Source organism: Anneissia japonica, unplaced genomic scaffold (genome assembly GCF_011630105.1).
Source record: "Anneissia japonica isolate Jap-2015-1 unplaced genomic scaffold, ASM1163010v1 scaffold287708_len1499824_cov190, whole genome shotgun sequence".
NCBI classification, from domain to species: Eukaryota; Metazoa; Echinodermata; class Crinoidea; order Comatulida; family Comatulidae; genus Anneissia; species Anneissia japonica.
The window spans coordinates 1,138,068-1,155,013 of NW_022752295.1; the positions used below are offsets into that span (position 1 = coordinate 1,138,068).

Below are 16,946 nucleotides of genomic sequence, written 5' to 3' on the forward strand. Positions count from 1 at the left end.
TTATTTTGATAAATTAACAACATTACAAAGGAATGAAAATGACCGGGAGCAAACAAAGAATATCAATACTATGTGAAAAGAACTAAATACAATAATGCAAGTACTGAATATTTCCTAAACTCTGTGGCTTCTTACCTAATTTGCATGAATAATCATAATACGTTTTCAATTTTGTTACAAGAGGGCACACCGCACGCCAAGCAATTTCTTGAAGCTCCTCGTTCCTTGGATTTGAAATAGCCTGTAGAGTTAAAATACATTTAGTATGAGATATGTACATCCTTAACTATTTACAATTACAATATATATTAAAATACAATTTACACTAAAGAAAATACAACATTCAAACCAGCTTACTTCTCGAATTTCATCTCCAGCTCCTTGATAATTCCGAAGGTCATCAAGGATTTCTGGAAATTTATCGATCTGGGTTTTTACTTCATCCCATACAGCTTGCTCCTCTTCTGTTGGTGTGGCATCTATTAATAAATAGTAAATATACTGTACTTTCAAATGTAAAAACTAATATCGGAATACAATTTTAATATTATAGTAGTTTTAATCATGTACATGTAGCACCGGGATTCAGGTGCATTCCGACTTGATGAATAAAGAAACAGATATTAAATTATTTTCTACATTTCAATGACACATTATTGTGTTCTATATCAAATGACTATCAGAAATAAACCAAATCATCATAGTCAATATTGATTGTGAATTCAATCAAACTTTTCACATAATCCATGTATGTCATCCCCAGGATTGCTAGGCTGTAGCCACACTGTAATGTTACAGTTGTTGCCATATCACCAGGGCTCAAGTACATGCTGTGATCGTAGCAACATGTGCTACCAAAAGTGAGAAACAAGAGAGTAAAATGTTTAATTTTGACAATGACGACAATGTAATGTAGTTGATGATCATGAGAATGATCAGTTGACAGAGATGATGATGAGGCTTTTTTTACATGATATGAAACATATGCCATAGAACTTACTTTCAAAGTCTAGGAAGAAGTCGGTACGATTGGCGTCCTCCTCTTTACCAGCCAGAATTTTGAGTAGATTCCCCATTACTATCAAAAAAATTGAAAAGGAAAAAGATAATTAATGACAGGCTGTACATTAAGATTAAGTACATCGTATGACAATGCTAGTAAACAAATTTACTCTAAAATGGATTTGGGATTCCAGGTCTGGGGTTTATCAATCTCAGCTTAGCAAGTGTCGTAAGTCAAAAACAGTTAAGATGTCCCAAAGCAAATACTGTATCCATAGCTGATTTATTAAACCATCTTAGCAAAATCTTAGCTTAAAAATGTCTTTTTAATTTTAAGCATTTTTAAAGCTAAAGCAATATTGATGAATCTGACTTAAGCACAAAAATGGACCTAAGACGAATTTCAGCTGACTTCTAGTTTGATAAATCCGAACTCAGATGCTGAAACAGACAAATCCAATTGGGAGTTCTCAAAAGGGTGACATTGCTGGGACCTTTACAGGGTCTGAATCCGAATCTGAATAGATACTGACAAAGAACACTATGGGGGTATATGCGTCAGTGCCCCTTCCGCACATACCATGTACTGTCAAGTTGTGACAAGATTTAATTTAAAGCAAGGCTCCGGAGAAAACATTTTTTTTTTTAATATGTTGCAGAATTGATTTTTCCAAGACACAAAAGGTATATTTGATGAAAAACTCAAAAAGAGGTTTAATGAGATACAGATATTTGAATATTTAAAACCTGGGGAAAAAGTGGAAAAAAGGGTGGTCACACTCCTTTAATAATAGATTATGACTTCAAACACACATATGTACAGTACATACAATTTCAATATTTACGTTCTCAGCAGACAATGCATGAAAATATGGGTCACACTGGAAGTCCCCAGCTACTGTATGGCGTCTGCTGAGGAAGAATATTCACTATGGATTGGTGCATACAGTAGCCAGTACTGTTTAAAAGATAGGGCCTATGAGCCAGAAAGGCAACAATACAACAAAGTTCAGACAAACCCTATCACTGACTTTTGATCCAAAATAACATTACCAAGCACTGTGTTTAACTTAGTAAATGAAAGAGTATGGAAATTTATCAATCTTTAACTTTTGATTATCATAAAACAAATTCTTCTCAAAAGCAATCAATAATCACTCTTTGCACAAGCTCCATGGATCACCAACTCGGGATCTTATCATCAATAATGTTTAAAACAAATTTACTGTGAGTAGTATAAAGTAAACAGTAGTACTGTTGTGGTTACTGTACTGTAATGGAGGGGTACAGTAGGCTGTTATACTTTAGGCACGAATATTAGCTGCCTCTTTGGCTGATGATGTTGATGAAATTAATTTACAAAACATGCTTAATATAACGAGTCAGTTTTCTAAAAAATGCAATCTTAACTACAATTGTAGTAAGTTAAATGTAGTTGTGGTTGGCAAACGAACAAACAAAAACAAACATGGTCTTTATGTGAGCACTACTGAAGTTGATAGCTATGTACCTAAATGTTAACATATTTAGGAGCTTTTCCGAAAATGTTCATGTTAATGAGGTTATAATGAAAGGTAATAGATTAATTGGTTACATATATCCATTATTAATTAGTCAAAATAATTCTAATAGAGTTTATTTTGGGGATATTTTGTGGAATACAATTGCGCTTCCGTCCATAAATTTTGCGTGTGCAGTATCTGCATATAGTCAAAGTGATCATAAAAAATTAGAAAACTTACAAATATAAATGGCTAAATCAATATACATAATGAAAGGAAAATGAAATCTTTTGACAAACTTGTTAATGTGATCACCAATGGCCTAAACTGTTATTAAGTGCGTTGTTTGTCATACGTAATAATGATGTTAACCTAAGATGAAGATCACTAGCTCTATCAAAAGCACTCTCAATATTCGCTAGGATTTGAACATGTGTTCTCAATTGATATCCCATGTCATTCAACATGCTTTGTCATTTAAATGTATTAATCGTCAAAAATATAATGATGGTATAACTTGTTAAAAATCATCATTATCTGATGAAGTTCTGTAAAAAAGTGTCTAAATTTTAAAAATATCTGTTAGTTGAAACAGATTTCTTTGGTGCACAACTAAAACTCAGGCCCGCTCAAACACACTTCAGCTTGTCTATAGAATAAGCAAATGCTACGAGAATAATATTGGTGAATGTTTACTATGTGGTGGTGGCATTGAAGATATGCGTCATTTACTGTTTATTTGCAATAAACTTCAAGAGGTCTGAATTGTTAACAGAAACACTTGCCTAGACAGCTTCATGACTCAAAACTTTCAGAGTTACAGAATCTGTTTTGGCCAAACAAAGATGTTGCTTTACAGCCCTGGTTCTCAAAGTATGGGTCATGACCAACTTTTGGGTCGCAAAGACATTTGTGAGGGTTGCAAGATTGCTTCTGATTCAAAAAAAAAAAAAAAAAAAAAAAATATATAAAGCGCATCTCGAAACATAGTGGAAAATAATACTGCATAGCGGCCAGTCCTACGAAGGACTTAATTCAAAAGATACGAAAACAAAAGCTAGAAATTATGGTCAATCCAAAGCGTAGAATCAACTCTCGTTTGTTTTTCTTTTCTGGCAAAGCCACATTTATTCACATTATTTAAAAACAAATACATTCACATAAATACTGATGTATAAATGTATTTATATCTAGAGGTGCCGTAATCATATATTTTCTAATCTCAGCCCCAACCATGGTGGGGCTGAGGTGGTATTAACACCTAGTCTGTGAAAGTCCTTCCCGGTACCCCCTCTTTTTCAAATCACCGGATCAGGCATGGGTTGCCACAGATTGTGAATTCTGAAAGTGGGTCGCCACCTAAAAAAGGTTGAGAAGCAGAGGTTTACAGTATTCCTTATGTAGGTGGGGACTGTAATGAAAAGGAGGTATAACCTCCCTGGTAATATACCACACACAATATTTGATGAATTCTGTAAATTATATTTAAAAATGGCATGGGCATTTAGGTTAAAAATTAAGTCTCACCCTGTAGACTGATGTAACTAATTTACTCTAAATATTAGCATCATCAATTACATTATTATTATCACTAAATTTATAATATTATTTATTTATTTAATATTATTTATTTAATATTATTTAGTATGTAGCTTTTCCACATTTTTAACCCAGTCATTGGAATGATGCGTATGGGGGAAAGTTGATGCCTATGTGGGAAATTCCGGTTAGTTTGCTGCATGAAATAATGTACACACTTATACTCCTGCAGCTTATCATGAATTATGTGGTATATTTTTATGTAGATAAACTATTCAGGTGCAGCTCATTTTATTAAGTACTTCCTAGTGTTATTTGCCTTTTTATTTTCCTTTTATAATTCCTTTAGTTAATGTTTATTCATGTCCCTGAAATGGCTACCCAGTTTTTACAAATTGTGTTTTTACTGTACTGTATATGTACAGTATTTAGTTTGAACAGAGAGATTATTCTCAATTCTTCCTAATCATACTGTCTTTTTTATGCTGTTTAATTATTATAGTTTAACGATTTTGATTTTTATAGTTACTGTGGATGCACTACTGATGTGATGCATGCCACTGTTAAAAAAGTGTTTTCCAAAAAAATATTATTAATATTTAACCGATAATAAATTTGATGAGTATGTGTCTCATAGCATGTAGTAAACAAGATAATCTGAGCTTACAAACCCTCCCCTGTTGCACCATATCTTTGTGTAGTCGATGCGCTCAATCTGCTGGTTGTTGTTGTGTTATAGGGGTGTAATATTACCAGCTATACTGTACATAGGTGAAATGTAGTTAAGTGCACATGTTAAATGTAAAGTTAATTCAACATATGGGGTTCAAATCTCTCTCTTTTTTTATTATTATTATGTTATATATTATTTGTGCATCTATAGAGAACTTTTTGTTTCATATTTTATTTATTTATAAAAAAAAAGCAGATTGTAAGATATATGGCGGGGAAATATTAAAAACTAAAATCTGCATCTTACTTCTCCAATCCATCCGCCAAATGTGGCCTAGCATAGGCCTCGAATTGCAAGCCCATCAGTCTGGCTTACACACCTTCCGGGCTGCTTCCAGTCCGCTGGCCAGAATTTGACACATGGTTTGTCCGTTTGAGTTGGTCCACTGTAGATCTGCTCGAGTCAGCCTGGCCTAGCTTAATGACTCGGTCAAATGATACGCTCGAGTTGGCTCAGTCAGTTGTGACTGAAAACTATATACAAATAACATTCCAAAATCTACATCTTACTTCTGATGATCACCAAATTCGAGGACGGAGATACATGTAATATTGTCAATGTGTAAAATTTGAGGTTAATTGGTCCAGTTGAGTTATGCTCCCGGAAGTGCACACACATCACAGGCAGAGAGAAAGACAGATGGAGCTCATTGCAATACCCTATTCCTCCTTTGGGGGAGGAAGGGTAATTATAAACAGAATAATAAAATAATACGTTAGTTGTACAGTAAGTAATGTAACTAGGCTTAAGGCCTAATTTAATATCCCAAACATTTTGTTCAATAATCAGAAATAATTCAAGTTAGGAAAAATGCTAGTAGGAAGAAATGCCATTAACAAAGAAATAATCCATTTTAGAATAGGGGTGTTGGTTAAGACATCTTTCATTTTAATTAGGAAGTCCCACTAAGAGCATCATGTGTACCTGGGACTGGCCAAGGTCAACTATAAAGGGGGCAGGGGATATGGCTATCTTGGTCTTTAAGAAACAAAAGAATGGGCCTACAGTAAATGTTGGTCTACATTTCATGAAATTAAGAACAGCAATCTCCAGCTGATATAAGTTATGCAAATAATAACAAAAAATATAATGAATAAAACATTCAAACCAAAACTGAACAGTAATGTATACAGTACATTAGATATGCGCAGACTGCAATGTCAATCGAGATTCAGTCAATTCCAAGTGGATTGCTTTTTTGAAGAAGTGTACAGTGTTAATTGTATTTGTCAGTGTGTGATTGGGCTTGAGATAAAAGTGTACTTAAACTTGATGGAGCATGAGAGGAGGAGAGAACGTAATGCATCGTTAAGTTCTTTCAGCATCTGCAATCATACATAACAATATTTATTCAGGCAAAGGAACGGGAAAAATACACTGAACCAAATTCAACAAGGCAACTGAAACAACAAACTAAAATATCTGCAACCTCCTCAAAATCAGTAATAGACTACAGTATGTCAGTACATCATCAGGGTTGTACTGTTAAAAACTACTGTAAGGGTGGGTGCTAAACATTTTTAGGGTGGGTAGTTGATAACATCAGTAAACTCTAAATAATAAGAGTGGGTTTTAAAGATGGACATGGGGGTTAATAATAATAATAAAGGTTGGTGGAGGGCTATCAAATTTGCTTTAGACTGGGTGGAAAAATCCTAGGCTGGATGGCCCCGCCCACCATAACTACACCCCTATAGTCTGCACAATTACTGTAGGTCTACAAAGGACATTTTAGGAAGTGAGAGCTGAAATATGCAAGACATTGTTTAGCAAACATCCCAGATTTTCCATAGTGGTGGGACCACACTAAACAGGCCAAAAATTCAATTTTCTTTTTCAAAATCAATTTTATCGGTCGAGTGAAACATAAAAAAAAAATTGTGTTACTATATTTATGACTCATCTGCAAGATAGGAAGTAATTAATGATTTTGAGATTGTGTGATACATCAGTCTACTCTTCCACATTACATTTATAAATTTATAAGGGTCAAAAGGAATAGGCTGGGATATCTTCCATTTTCAGATTAATAAAGTTTTGAAGAATTTTGCTGGATTGTTTTTTTTTTTAAATAATACAAAGAACATTTAAGGGGAATTCCAGAGTGCTGTATTGGTAATGCTGAGTACCAACACTTCCTACTATATAAATTGTTTACATGTGTAATTACCTTATTAGTGCAATAGTCACGGCTGTATTTAATAGTACTTCCTTTTCAGTTTGGAATCTAGTAACTCATATTGACATTATAAACAGTAACAAAGGTTGGCTTACCGGTATTCATGACACAAGACCTAAAATTACAGTACAATACAACACAACTGGCAGAATACGATGATGAGGAATGATGTAGTAATAATAATAATGCCATCTAAGATGCACTTATTTGTCTCAGGGAGCTTCTCGCAGCGCCATTTGCACCTACAGAGAGCTGAAGCCTTTTCTGCATTTTCTTATACTCTTTTAAATATTTTTTATTTTAAAAAAAAGTAAAGGATGATGATAAGAAGTGATAATAATAATAAAGATGATGATCAGCAGTGGCGGATTCAAAGTGGCAGGGGCAGCTAGCCACCAGTATGGTGTATGGTACAGTATCACAGCATTCACAACAGAACACATGTCCATCAACACCATCTCTTCCTTGTTCATAATAATATCATTAATTAGTTAACAAAAAATTTACAACTTCAGTCAACAGAAAACCCACACAAACCAAAACACTTTCACTCATGCCACCCACTGGAACACAAGTTGAGCATCATTGGCACCCTTGTGGATACTGTAGGTGTGAGAATGTTGTCTCCACTCAATGTGAGAAAGACAAAGAAATACACACCTTATTAAGATCAGTACTTTCAATATGAAAGTACCCCAGTTGATTGGTGAACAGAGTGTTAAAAAAGAAAACAAAAAAAATGTACAGTATTATTAGTAAAAAGGCAGTGAAAAACCAAAAGGATGCATTTGTACAGTATACCATACATCCCCAACACGTCTGAAATGAAGGAGATGCCTTTTAACATCAATACTTTTTTTGTTCCACAAAACAAACTCAGAAACCACCTGGTCCATCCAAAAGATACAATCAGAAAAGAAGATGTGGTATCATTTACAAAGTGGACTGCTGCAACTGCGATTCTACATATACAGTAGTACAGTACATTGGGGAAACTGGAAGAACCTTAAAAACATTCATGCATCAATGAACATAAAAAAGAAGCAACAGACCATTGCAAAGGGGTATCCATCAGATTGAGCAGACTCTCGGCCTCCAACATCGTTCACAACTCAGCCATCACAGACCACAATGACCACACACAATCATATTCCTAATTGGAAAACTGTCAATATTCTAGGCAAGGAAACTGAATGGAACATCAGAATAATTATAAAGGAAGCCATAAACATTACGTCGCAATAACATTACATCGCAATAACATAAACCGAGATCAAAGTGCATACGAGCTACCGCATACAGTACGACAGCATTTTGAAGGAGACCGGTGCCCACACATCCCGCTTGGGATAACAAGCGGTCACCTGGCAAAGGTTACAGAAAAGGTTCATCAGAACCAACATCACAGTGCCCACAATCGTCATATCGTCACTTACAGCACGACTAAGCCTTCATACAGTAAGTTCATCCATAAGTTTATTTCATCATCTTATATACTTAATTTTTGGATTATCATAAGAGAACCATATTAACAGTACTGCACAGTACCTACTGTACTGTGCAGTATTACTGGATCCAGTGAGTATCACTGTACAGCAAGTATCATTACAATATGTAAAATTATTTATGTCAATATACATGGTTGCTGCATGGGAACATTACAGGGGCGGATTTAGGGGGAAGGGGCCGGCCCAGCCCCCCCCCCCCCCCCCCCTTTTGGGAGGTAAGAAAAAGAGAAAAAAAAGAAAAAAAGAAAGAAAAGGAAAAAAATATAAGCCCAGAATGCCTCAAATGTTATTTTCGGGCGTCTAGAACTCAAAAATTTTGTGGAGGGCATGCCCCCGGACCCCCTAGGACAGTGTTGTCTCAATCGGCCCAACTTTAGGTCCCCTTTTTGGCCCCCCCTTTTGGACACATCTGGATCCACCCCTGACATTATGACGTCAACTAGTGGTTTGCTACATGTACTGTAAAGTAGGTAACTGTAGCTAGTTTCACAACATGCCATTCCATGCACATTCAGAACAATTTCTGTAAATTTTGGCTGGTAACCCCTTACAGTAGCTGTACGTTTTTTCAGAATATTTTTTTTTCTACCTAAATGTATGGATGTAATTAGTGTAGCACACAGGTAGTTTTGTGAAAACGACCTTCCAATCTTTGGCCAACCAACTCCACACTCCCAACAATTTTCAATTTCAGTCCGGTTGTACTACAGTATTTTACGTGTGATTTCGGAAACTAATTTAAATTTAAAGACATTCAGATTAAAAATGAAACCTTGAGATTAATTTGAGGTACAGGTTACACACCACACGGCAAGACTTTTCTTTATACCTTCGCACACTCATTTTTTTAAAGACCGTCAGGGAAGGGTGGAAAAAAAATAAAAATAAAATTTTCGTTTTTCATTTACCAAAGAGTCTTGCCAAAAAAACAGTGTACTAATGGGATGGTTAAATGCCTTAAATTTATATAATTAAGAAGAAATATACAGAACATATCTTATTTTTGTAAATCTCAAGGCAGCAGCGGGCGTAATAAATATAAAGAAAACTTTAATTTTTTTTCTGAAATTTCCATTTTTTTCGTGGTGGTGGCTGCGCAAAACCAAAACTAAAATTTTATTTTTATTCGAAATTACCATTATTGGCGGGTGGTGGTTCGATAAACAAGGTATAAAAAAAGTCTTGTCTAAAATCTAAACTGGCTCTATTTTTCTAAAGGCAAAATAAAATATCTGTATTACTACAATCAGTCAGAATCAACAATAAAAGTGATACTGGTACATGTGCAGAAACAATTATATTGCAGAATTCTTCTCCAAGACTTCCTCTAAAAACATGCAAAAACAAGACTTAACTTAAATCTTATTTTCATTGTTTGTGAATAAATATTTACATTAAGAATCTATAGAAATGTTCAGATGACCTTTCATGCTGAACTATATTTATAGGCCTACAGATTAATAAGTTTATGTGAAGGACAAGTGTCCACATGATGGTTTACTTTAGTGCAAATATGCTTATTTTTCAAGCTCAAAGCTACCTGTACATCACCATTCACAGCATAGAAGTACCGTGTACAGTATTAACATTTTTCGAAACACCCAGTTAGATACCAATAATCATATCAAATATTATAAACTCTATTTGAATAATCATAAGATTGAGAATCTATGGTACAGTACAGTAAGGTACGATTCATTGATAGAGTCACATTTTGATGGGATCAATCGTCCTTCTATGACAAAACATTAAACAACCTGAACTATCTGCATTCATTCTGCAGTATAAATTGAATGCAGTTAAGGCCTGACTTGTTTTATACCTTGTTTAGTGAACCTGCCACCCACCACTAATGATGATTTCGAATAAAAATTAAATAAAAACTTTGGCCAATTAGAGGACCTGCCGCCACAAAAAATGGAAATTTCAGAAAAAAATATGTTTTCTTCCGAATTACTGTATATATAAATGGCTTGAAATCTCAAAAAATAAGATTTCTTCCTAAATATATAAATTTAATGCATTTAACCATCCCATTACTACACTGTTTACAATCACCATGAAAATTTAATTTTAATTTTTTTCCTCCGTCTGGATGTTTTGGCAAAACTATTTGCTATAAAAAACAAATTTTTTTTTTCACCCTCCTCCTAAGATCTTTAAAAAAATACTGTATGTTCGCGGAACAAGGTATAAAATAAGTAAGTCTCGCCCAAGCCATCATACTCTTTCGTTAGTTTAACCCTTACATTATGAGATTTGTTCTAACAGAAATTGTTTAATAAAAATGTTTACTGGGATTCATTACATGCAAATACTCAAAGAGTATAGTAATTAAATTGTATTTAAAGAGTATAGAAAGGAAAAGAGCAGAGTCTGCTCATTTTGTGCATGAACGCTGTACAGCAGGCCTTCAATACGCAGCCTTTAGAGACATGGGCGTACAGTAGCATTTACTACAGGCATGAGAGAACTCTTACTCAGTACAAAGTTGCAGCAGGTATACTTCTAACCTGCACAGACAGCCAAATGAACCAGATAAATCTACCAGGGCTTCTATTTCCAACTTCACTTATATTTACAATTGATTTTATTAAAAAAAGCAAATCATTATCAATGTCCTACTCATAAACTTACGATGAGACTTATACCCTATTCAGACTACACTCTGTTGCGAACGGTTGCGATGTAATCGGTGGTAATCCAAAACTGATTACTCCCGATTGCAATCAACGAACGCATTCAGACCAACACAAACAAACTTTACATTTTACTTTGCGATTGGGTGAAGTTGGGTGTCGCAATTGCTACAACCGATCGCAATGCGATGCTAGTCTGAATGGGGTATTATACTCAATGGGTCCCAAGTATCCCTGAACTCGCGGAAGTCTCCCGGAAATTGGGACGGTCTCATGCACTCCCGCAAGCAAGCAAGAATTTCCCAGAAATTAACCCATCTACGCAAATTCATAATTTTGCATGTTTTTACTGATTTATTTTCAATTTTCTCATAGAAGTCAGTGCTGATGGGTATCACTATGTGTAGTAATAAAATTTAATGTTAAAAACTCATTAACCAGATCAGTGTCAGATTCAAAGGAGGGAGGAAGCTGTTCCTGTAGCCCCCCCTAAATATTTTAAAATTATGAAAAAATAGGGTAGAAAGAAATTAAAATTATTCGAATTTAAGTGTGAGAGGACCATTTCCGGCCATCTAGAGGTACCAATCATAAATTTTCTTACCTCAGCTCCAACCATGTTGGCAGTGGCGAATTCAAATATTTTTTAATTATAAAAAAAATTTGAGAAAAAAAAAAATTATATTTAAATCTAAGTCTGAGAGTGCCATTTCCGACCATCTAGAAGTACCATAATCATAAATTTTCTTACCTCAGCTCCAACCATGTGGGGCTGAGGTGGGTCGACCTTCACTGGGTCCCCTTTATTTCGAATTCCTGGATCCGCACTGGGTGGAGCTCATGTGGTCTAGACCCTATGAAAGTCCCTTGAATAAATACAGTATTTATTCAGCAAAATAAAATGTTGTTTTCATTACATTTGTTTACATTTAGGGGCTGGGGTGTTTATTCAAGAAAAATATAAATGGCTGGGGCGCTTATTAGAGAGTGAGGCATTTATTCCAAATGAGGCTCTAGGAAGGGCATTTATTCGAGGGGGCGCTTATTCAAAGCAGGATGTTTATTCAAATAAATACAGTATTTCTTTAGCAAAATAAAATACAATTTCGCCAGGAACAAGGAACAGGCATGAACCAAAACAGTAAACTGCTCTTACAGTACTTCATCACTAAAAACAACAGATGCAAAAAAAAAAGGAACATATATTATATTATTAGTTATTATATGACTGTCTGAAAACAAAATAACCAATGATTACAACAAGTGGATTACTGTATTACTAAAATAAACTGTGTTCCTCATTGGCATCAAGAACATAGATTAATATAGTAGGATTAATCCATCAATTTCATTTAATTATGCACAATTTTATGTGGAAATTTGGCATTTTTATTTAGCATAATTAAAAAATACCAAAACAGAGGGCTCGGCTAGCCTTGTTGTACTGTAATTAATAGTTGTATGGTAAGCTGTACTGGCGCATGATGTGGCTAGATTACTGTAGCCACGTTCCAACACTCCCAATTCAATCCAGAGTCTCCCGAATTTACATGAATCTCCCGGTCTCCTAAATTTTGTCAGAAAAAAACTCCAAAATATCAAAAATAGCTACATTATGTAGAGGCTTTATGGTACCAATAATTGAGTATTTCTGCATTGTCAATTTTTCCATTGTGCGTACAAAAGACTTTCCGAGTGCTGCCGAGAGTGACACCTTGAAAGAACGCATGTATGAATATAAATTAAGGTTTTCAAAAATTTCATTCTATAGGGTGGGGACGTATTTTCTTCACCGGTCCATAGGGCACGTCTATTCTCTGAATTTTCAGGGGTTGGAAAGTCTGGTAACCTAGTACTTTAGTTTGGTAATTCAGTAGTACTACAGTAGTAGTTAGCCTAGGATAGGGCCTAGATCTAGTACTAGGCCTAGCTTACAGACTCCAGTACTTAAGGCCGAGACCTAGGCCAGTTCTAGCCCCTAGGCCTAGTGCCCCCTGGTGACACTGTGGCTGGCTAAGCCTAGGCCCTCCCTCTCTACTCTAGCCTAGTCATCATAACCTATTTTGAAATCAACTTACCGGAAAAAAAAACACTGGAAGTCTTTATACGGAATACTGAATCTTACTAGTCAAATACCAGGCCTCCTTTCTAGGCCTTCCGTATGTGAAGTAAGTCTGAAATCGAAGGCGTGGGCTCAGATGGAATGATGTAATGTAGGCTAGTCTAACCACTACGTACGACGATGACCACACAAACAAATGTTGAACTTGTTTAATATTGATGTAAAAAATGTCCAGTCGCTGCTGTCGGGGTGGTTGGTAAACAAAATCAAAATAAAATTACTCTTCTATCAAAGGATGCAGAAACAAACCAACAGACGATAAGAGCAAAAACAAGATGAAAAACAAAATGCAATAAAAACTGCATAAATAATTATTCAATAATCGTAAATATTATTTTAAAATCAACCAATTTCCGGGTTAAATTTCTACCATAACGCGTCTCGCGAGGTCCCAGAGAAACCGGAAGTACAGATTTCAGGATTGATAATCTCTCTCCCTCTAAAAATATGAGGGCGCTCTCTAACATCTAGATGTTACATCCATTCATTGTTGATTTTAATGAGGTAGCCTAGGCCTAGTATTTTCTTTTCTTTTTCACTTTTAAAAAGATGATAGGCCTAATTGCTTTTGTTGCTAAATAAAGTTAATGGTTATTTGTGGTGTAGGCCTATTTTCAATTTATCATTTCAAATGGTTTTAAGTGTTCACTTAACAGGCCCGTAGCCGGGGGTGGGGGAGGGGTGGGTGGTGTATGGTTCGTCAAACCCTTTTCTAGCAAACCTCTCTTTTCTGACGAATTCCCCTTCGAATTTTCCGAACGAGTCCTCCAACCCAACTAATGCACTTCAGACCCACCCAGACTCAGACTGAATGTTTTTGCTACCTTTTCAAAAATACATATAGCATTTTTTGACTCCTGGAACACAAAAAAACTATGGCTTCAGGATTTCGCCTACCCCATCGGATCTTTGACCCTGAACCTCACACCCAGACCCCCTTCTCCACCTTGGAAGAACCTGGCAAGAGGCCTGCACTTAGGGCCTAGTAATCTTAATTTTCATCATTATTGTTATCGTTATCATACTCTCTTCTTAATACTCACCTTTTTCATAGTTCATAGTACTCTCCAGTAAAGGGCGCTATGTAAATGCCCAAATACTTTTATTTAGTATTGATATAATTGTCATCGTTATGATCGTTATTATTACTATCATCATCGTCATCAACATCTTTATTATAAATGACATTTCCCAGTCCATTCACTCCGGAAGTTGTGCATTATAATATCATGCATGTATATCAATGTTTGCGGACTCGGTTATATAATAAAGTAGTTATCATTGACATACAAGAGGCCCAGTATAAATTTAGTGTAAACATTTTAACCGTTGAAACGGATCGCAAATACCACACTGCGCATAACAGTAGCACTATTTTTGTATTAATTGCTCTGTTATCATCATAATAACAATGATGATAACATAACAATTATGCATAAGTTCAGAAGACACCCCACTAAGGGGACACTTTTGGTTCCGAATGTGCCTTATCTACTGTATTTATTAATTAATACCGCCATGGTCTACACAGGACCCCCTCTAGTTATACTAAGATTTCAAATTGCAACAAACAGGTAGAGTCATAATACAAATTAATTACATTATAATAAATTGTGACTCTACCTGTTTGTTGCAATAGTCTGAAATCTTAGCATACTATAAGAGAGGGGTGGGGGGAGGCTGGTAGACCATAGGTTTTAATTAATACAGTACAACCCCTATTTAAGACACATTCGGAGCAAAAAAGAGTCCCCTTAAGGGGGTGGTGTCTTCTGAATTAGTGGTACCCATTAACGGGACACATCAGAAAAAGTGAAAGTGTCCCCTTAATAGGGGTTAGCACGTAGTGGCATGCAATAAGGACATAGATTCTTCATAATTTTATTTTGTTGACTAAGAGGGAGTTAAAATATAAATTAAACTAGGTAACAATGAAATAATTTAAATATACAGTAATAATAAATAAATAAATGACAAACTTTTCGAACAAATAATTATACTGGTATTTGCTAGAGGATGAGCACTGCAAAACCTTTGACTGTGCCCTGTATACGGTCTGTCTCTTATACACATCTAGATGTGTATAAGAGACAGCTATCAAAGGATGCAGAAACAAACCAACAGACGATAAGAGCAAAAACAAGATGAAAAACAAAATGCAATAAAAACTGCATAAATAATTATTCAATAATCGTAAATATTATTTTAAAATCAACCAATTTCCGGGTTAAATTTCTACCATAACGCGTCTCGCGAGGTCCCAGAGAAACCGGAAGTACAGATTTCAGGATTGATAATCTCTCTCCCTCTAAAAATATGAGGGCGCTCTCTAACATCTAGATGTTACATCCATTCATTGTTGATTTTAATGAGGTAGCCTAGGCCTAGTATTTTCTTTTCTTTTTCACTTTTAAAAAGATGATAGGCCTAATTGAGATGTGTATAAGAGACAGATGTAATGTAGGCTAGTCTAACCACTACGTACGACGATGACCACACAAACTTACGACAATGGCTAACACGCCAATCATCCCCCCACCCCAAATGAAAAATATTTTTCTACGCCAATGGTAAACAATTTTGGGCACTAATCGTCAGAGGTCTCGGTGCCACAGCCTACACTTTTCATAATTCGAAATCGATCGTGGAGTGGATTTCCCGTACGATTAAAAATCGTAACGGTGCTGGGTTTGGTCTACAGGAGTTCGTGCTTCGAACAGGCTGTATGCCTATTATATTATTTAAAATATACAATTTGAATTGATAAGATTATTTTTTACATGAACAAATAATTCATACTTAAACAATACATTAATTTTAAATGTATGTATAATGACATAACGAATAAATAACAATAATTAAACGTGTACATAGTATCTATCACTACTACTAGGCCTAGTAGTACAATAACAAGATTAATATTTTACTATCTTATAATCAATTTACTAATTTAATTTGGTGTTCAATGCGTTCCATATGTGTTTGATCCAATGACCGAGGTAGTAATGTGAAGCGCTTAGAGGCCTTGTAAAGGCATGAAGCGCTATATAAGAACGACATATTATTATTATTATTATTATTATTATTATTATTATTATTATTATTATTATTATTATTATTATTATTATTATTATTATATAGCCGGAGTTAGTTTCGACCTAGGCAAACCTCTGCTAAAAAGGTAGACTTTCTCCATCAAAACTTCTTCTATGAATGGAATGACCTGTTCGAAGCACGAACTCCTGTAGACCAAACCCAGTACCGTTACGATTTTTAATCATACGGGAAATGCACTCACAATACGCAAAAAAGAAAGTAACACAAACAGTGAACCCGAAAGCTATTTTAAGGATCAAGAAAAGAATTTTCATTTTTTATCGCTCAGAAGTTGTCAAAATAAAAATTTTAATGAAATATTGTTTTTTTTTTTTTTTTTTTTTTTTATTTATTGTAGTTGTGATAAAAATGGTCAAATAATGAAAATGTATTCATTTGACCATTTGGCACACTCAAGAGTGTCCCGCCTCCTTAATAGGGGTGTCCCCTTAGTAGGGTTTGGCCGTGGTGTTAAAAGATAATTGTATTTCCCCTTGTTTCACGGAAAATTTAGTGTCTATAACAAAGGAGGGGTTTATGGTGTTGCTTGGTACCGCTAAGCTGTGCGCGCAATCACAGCACGCATATTAAAATGTGCGCGTACGTGTAAAATGAGCGTTATGCGT

General features: G+C 35.2%; 1 protein-coding gene across 1 annotated transcript in view; it reads right to left on the reverse strand.

Moving 5' to 3' along the window:
* LOC117122282 (protein FAM49B-like) overlaps positions 1-13,619 on the reverse strand; it is a 30,493-nt gene extending 16,874 nt beyond the window's left edge. Inside the window, exons 1-4 of the mRNA XM_033267826.1 lie at positions 13,181-13,619; positions 1,001-1,078; positions 358-479; positions 136-241 (exon numbers count right to left, since the gene is read on the reverse strand). Coding sequence (XP_033123717.1) covers positions 136-241; positions 358-479; positions 1,001-1,076 — 304 coding nt within the window. The 5' untranslated portion in view covers positions 1,077-1,078; positions 13,181-13,619. The remainder of the gene's footprint in view (positions 1-135; positions 242-357; positions 480-1,000; positions 1,079-13,180) is intronic.
* Between the last annotated feature and the right edge of the window lie 3,327 nt (positions 13,620-16,946).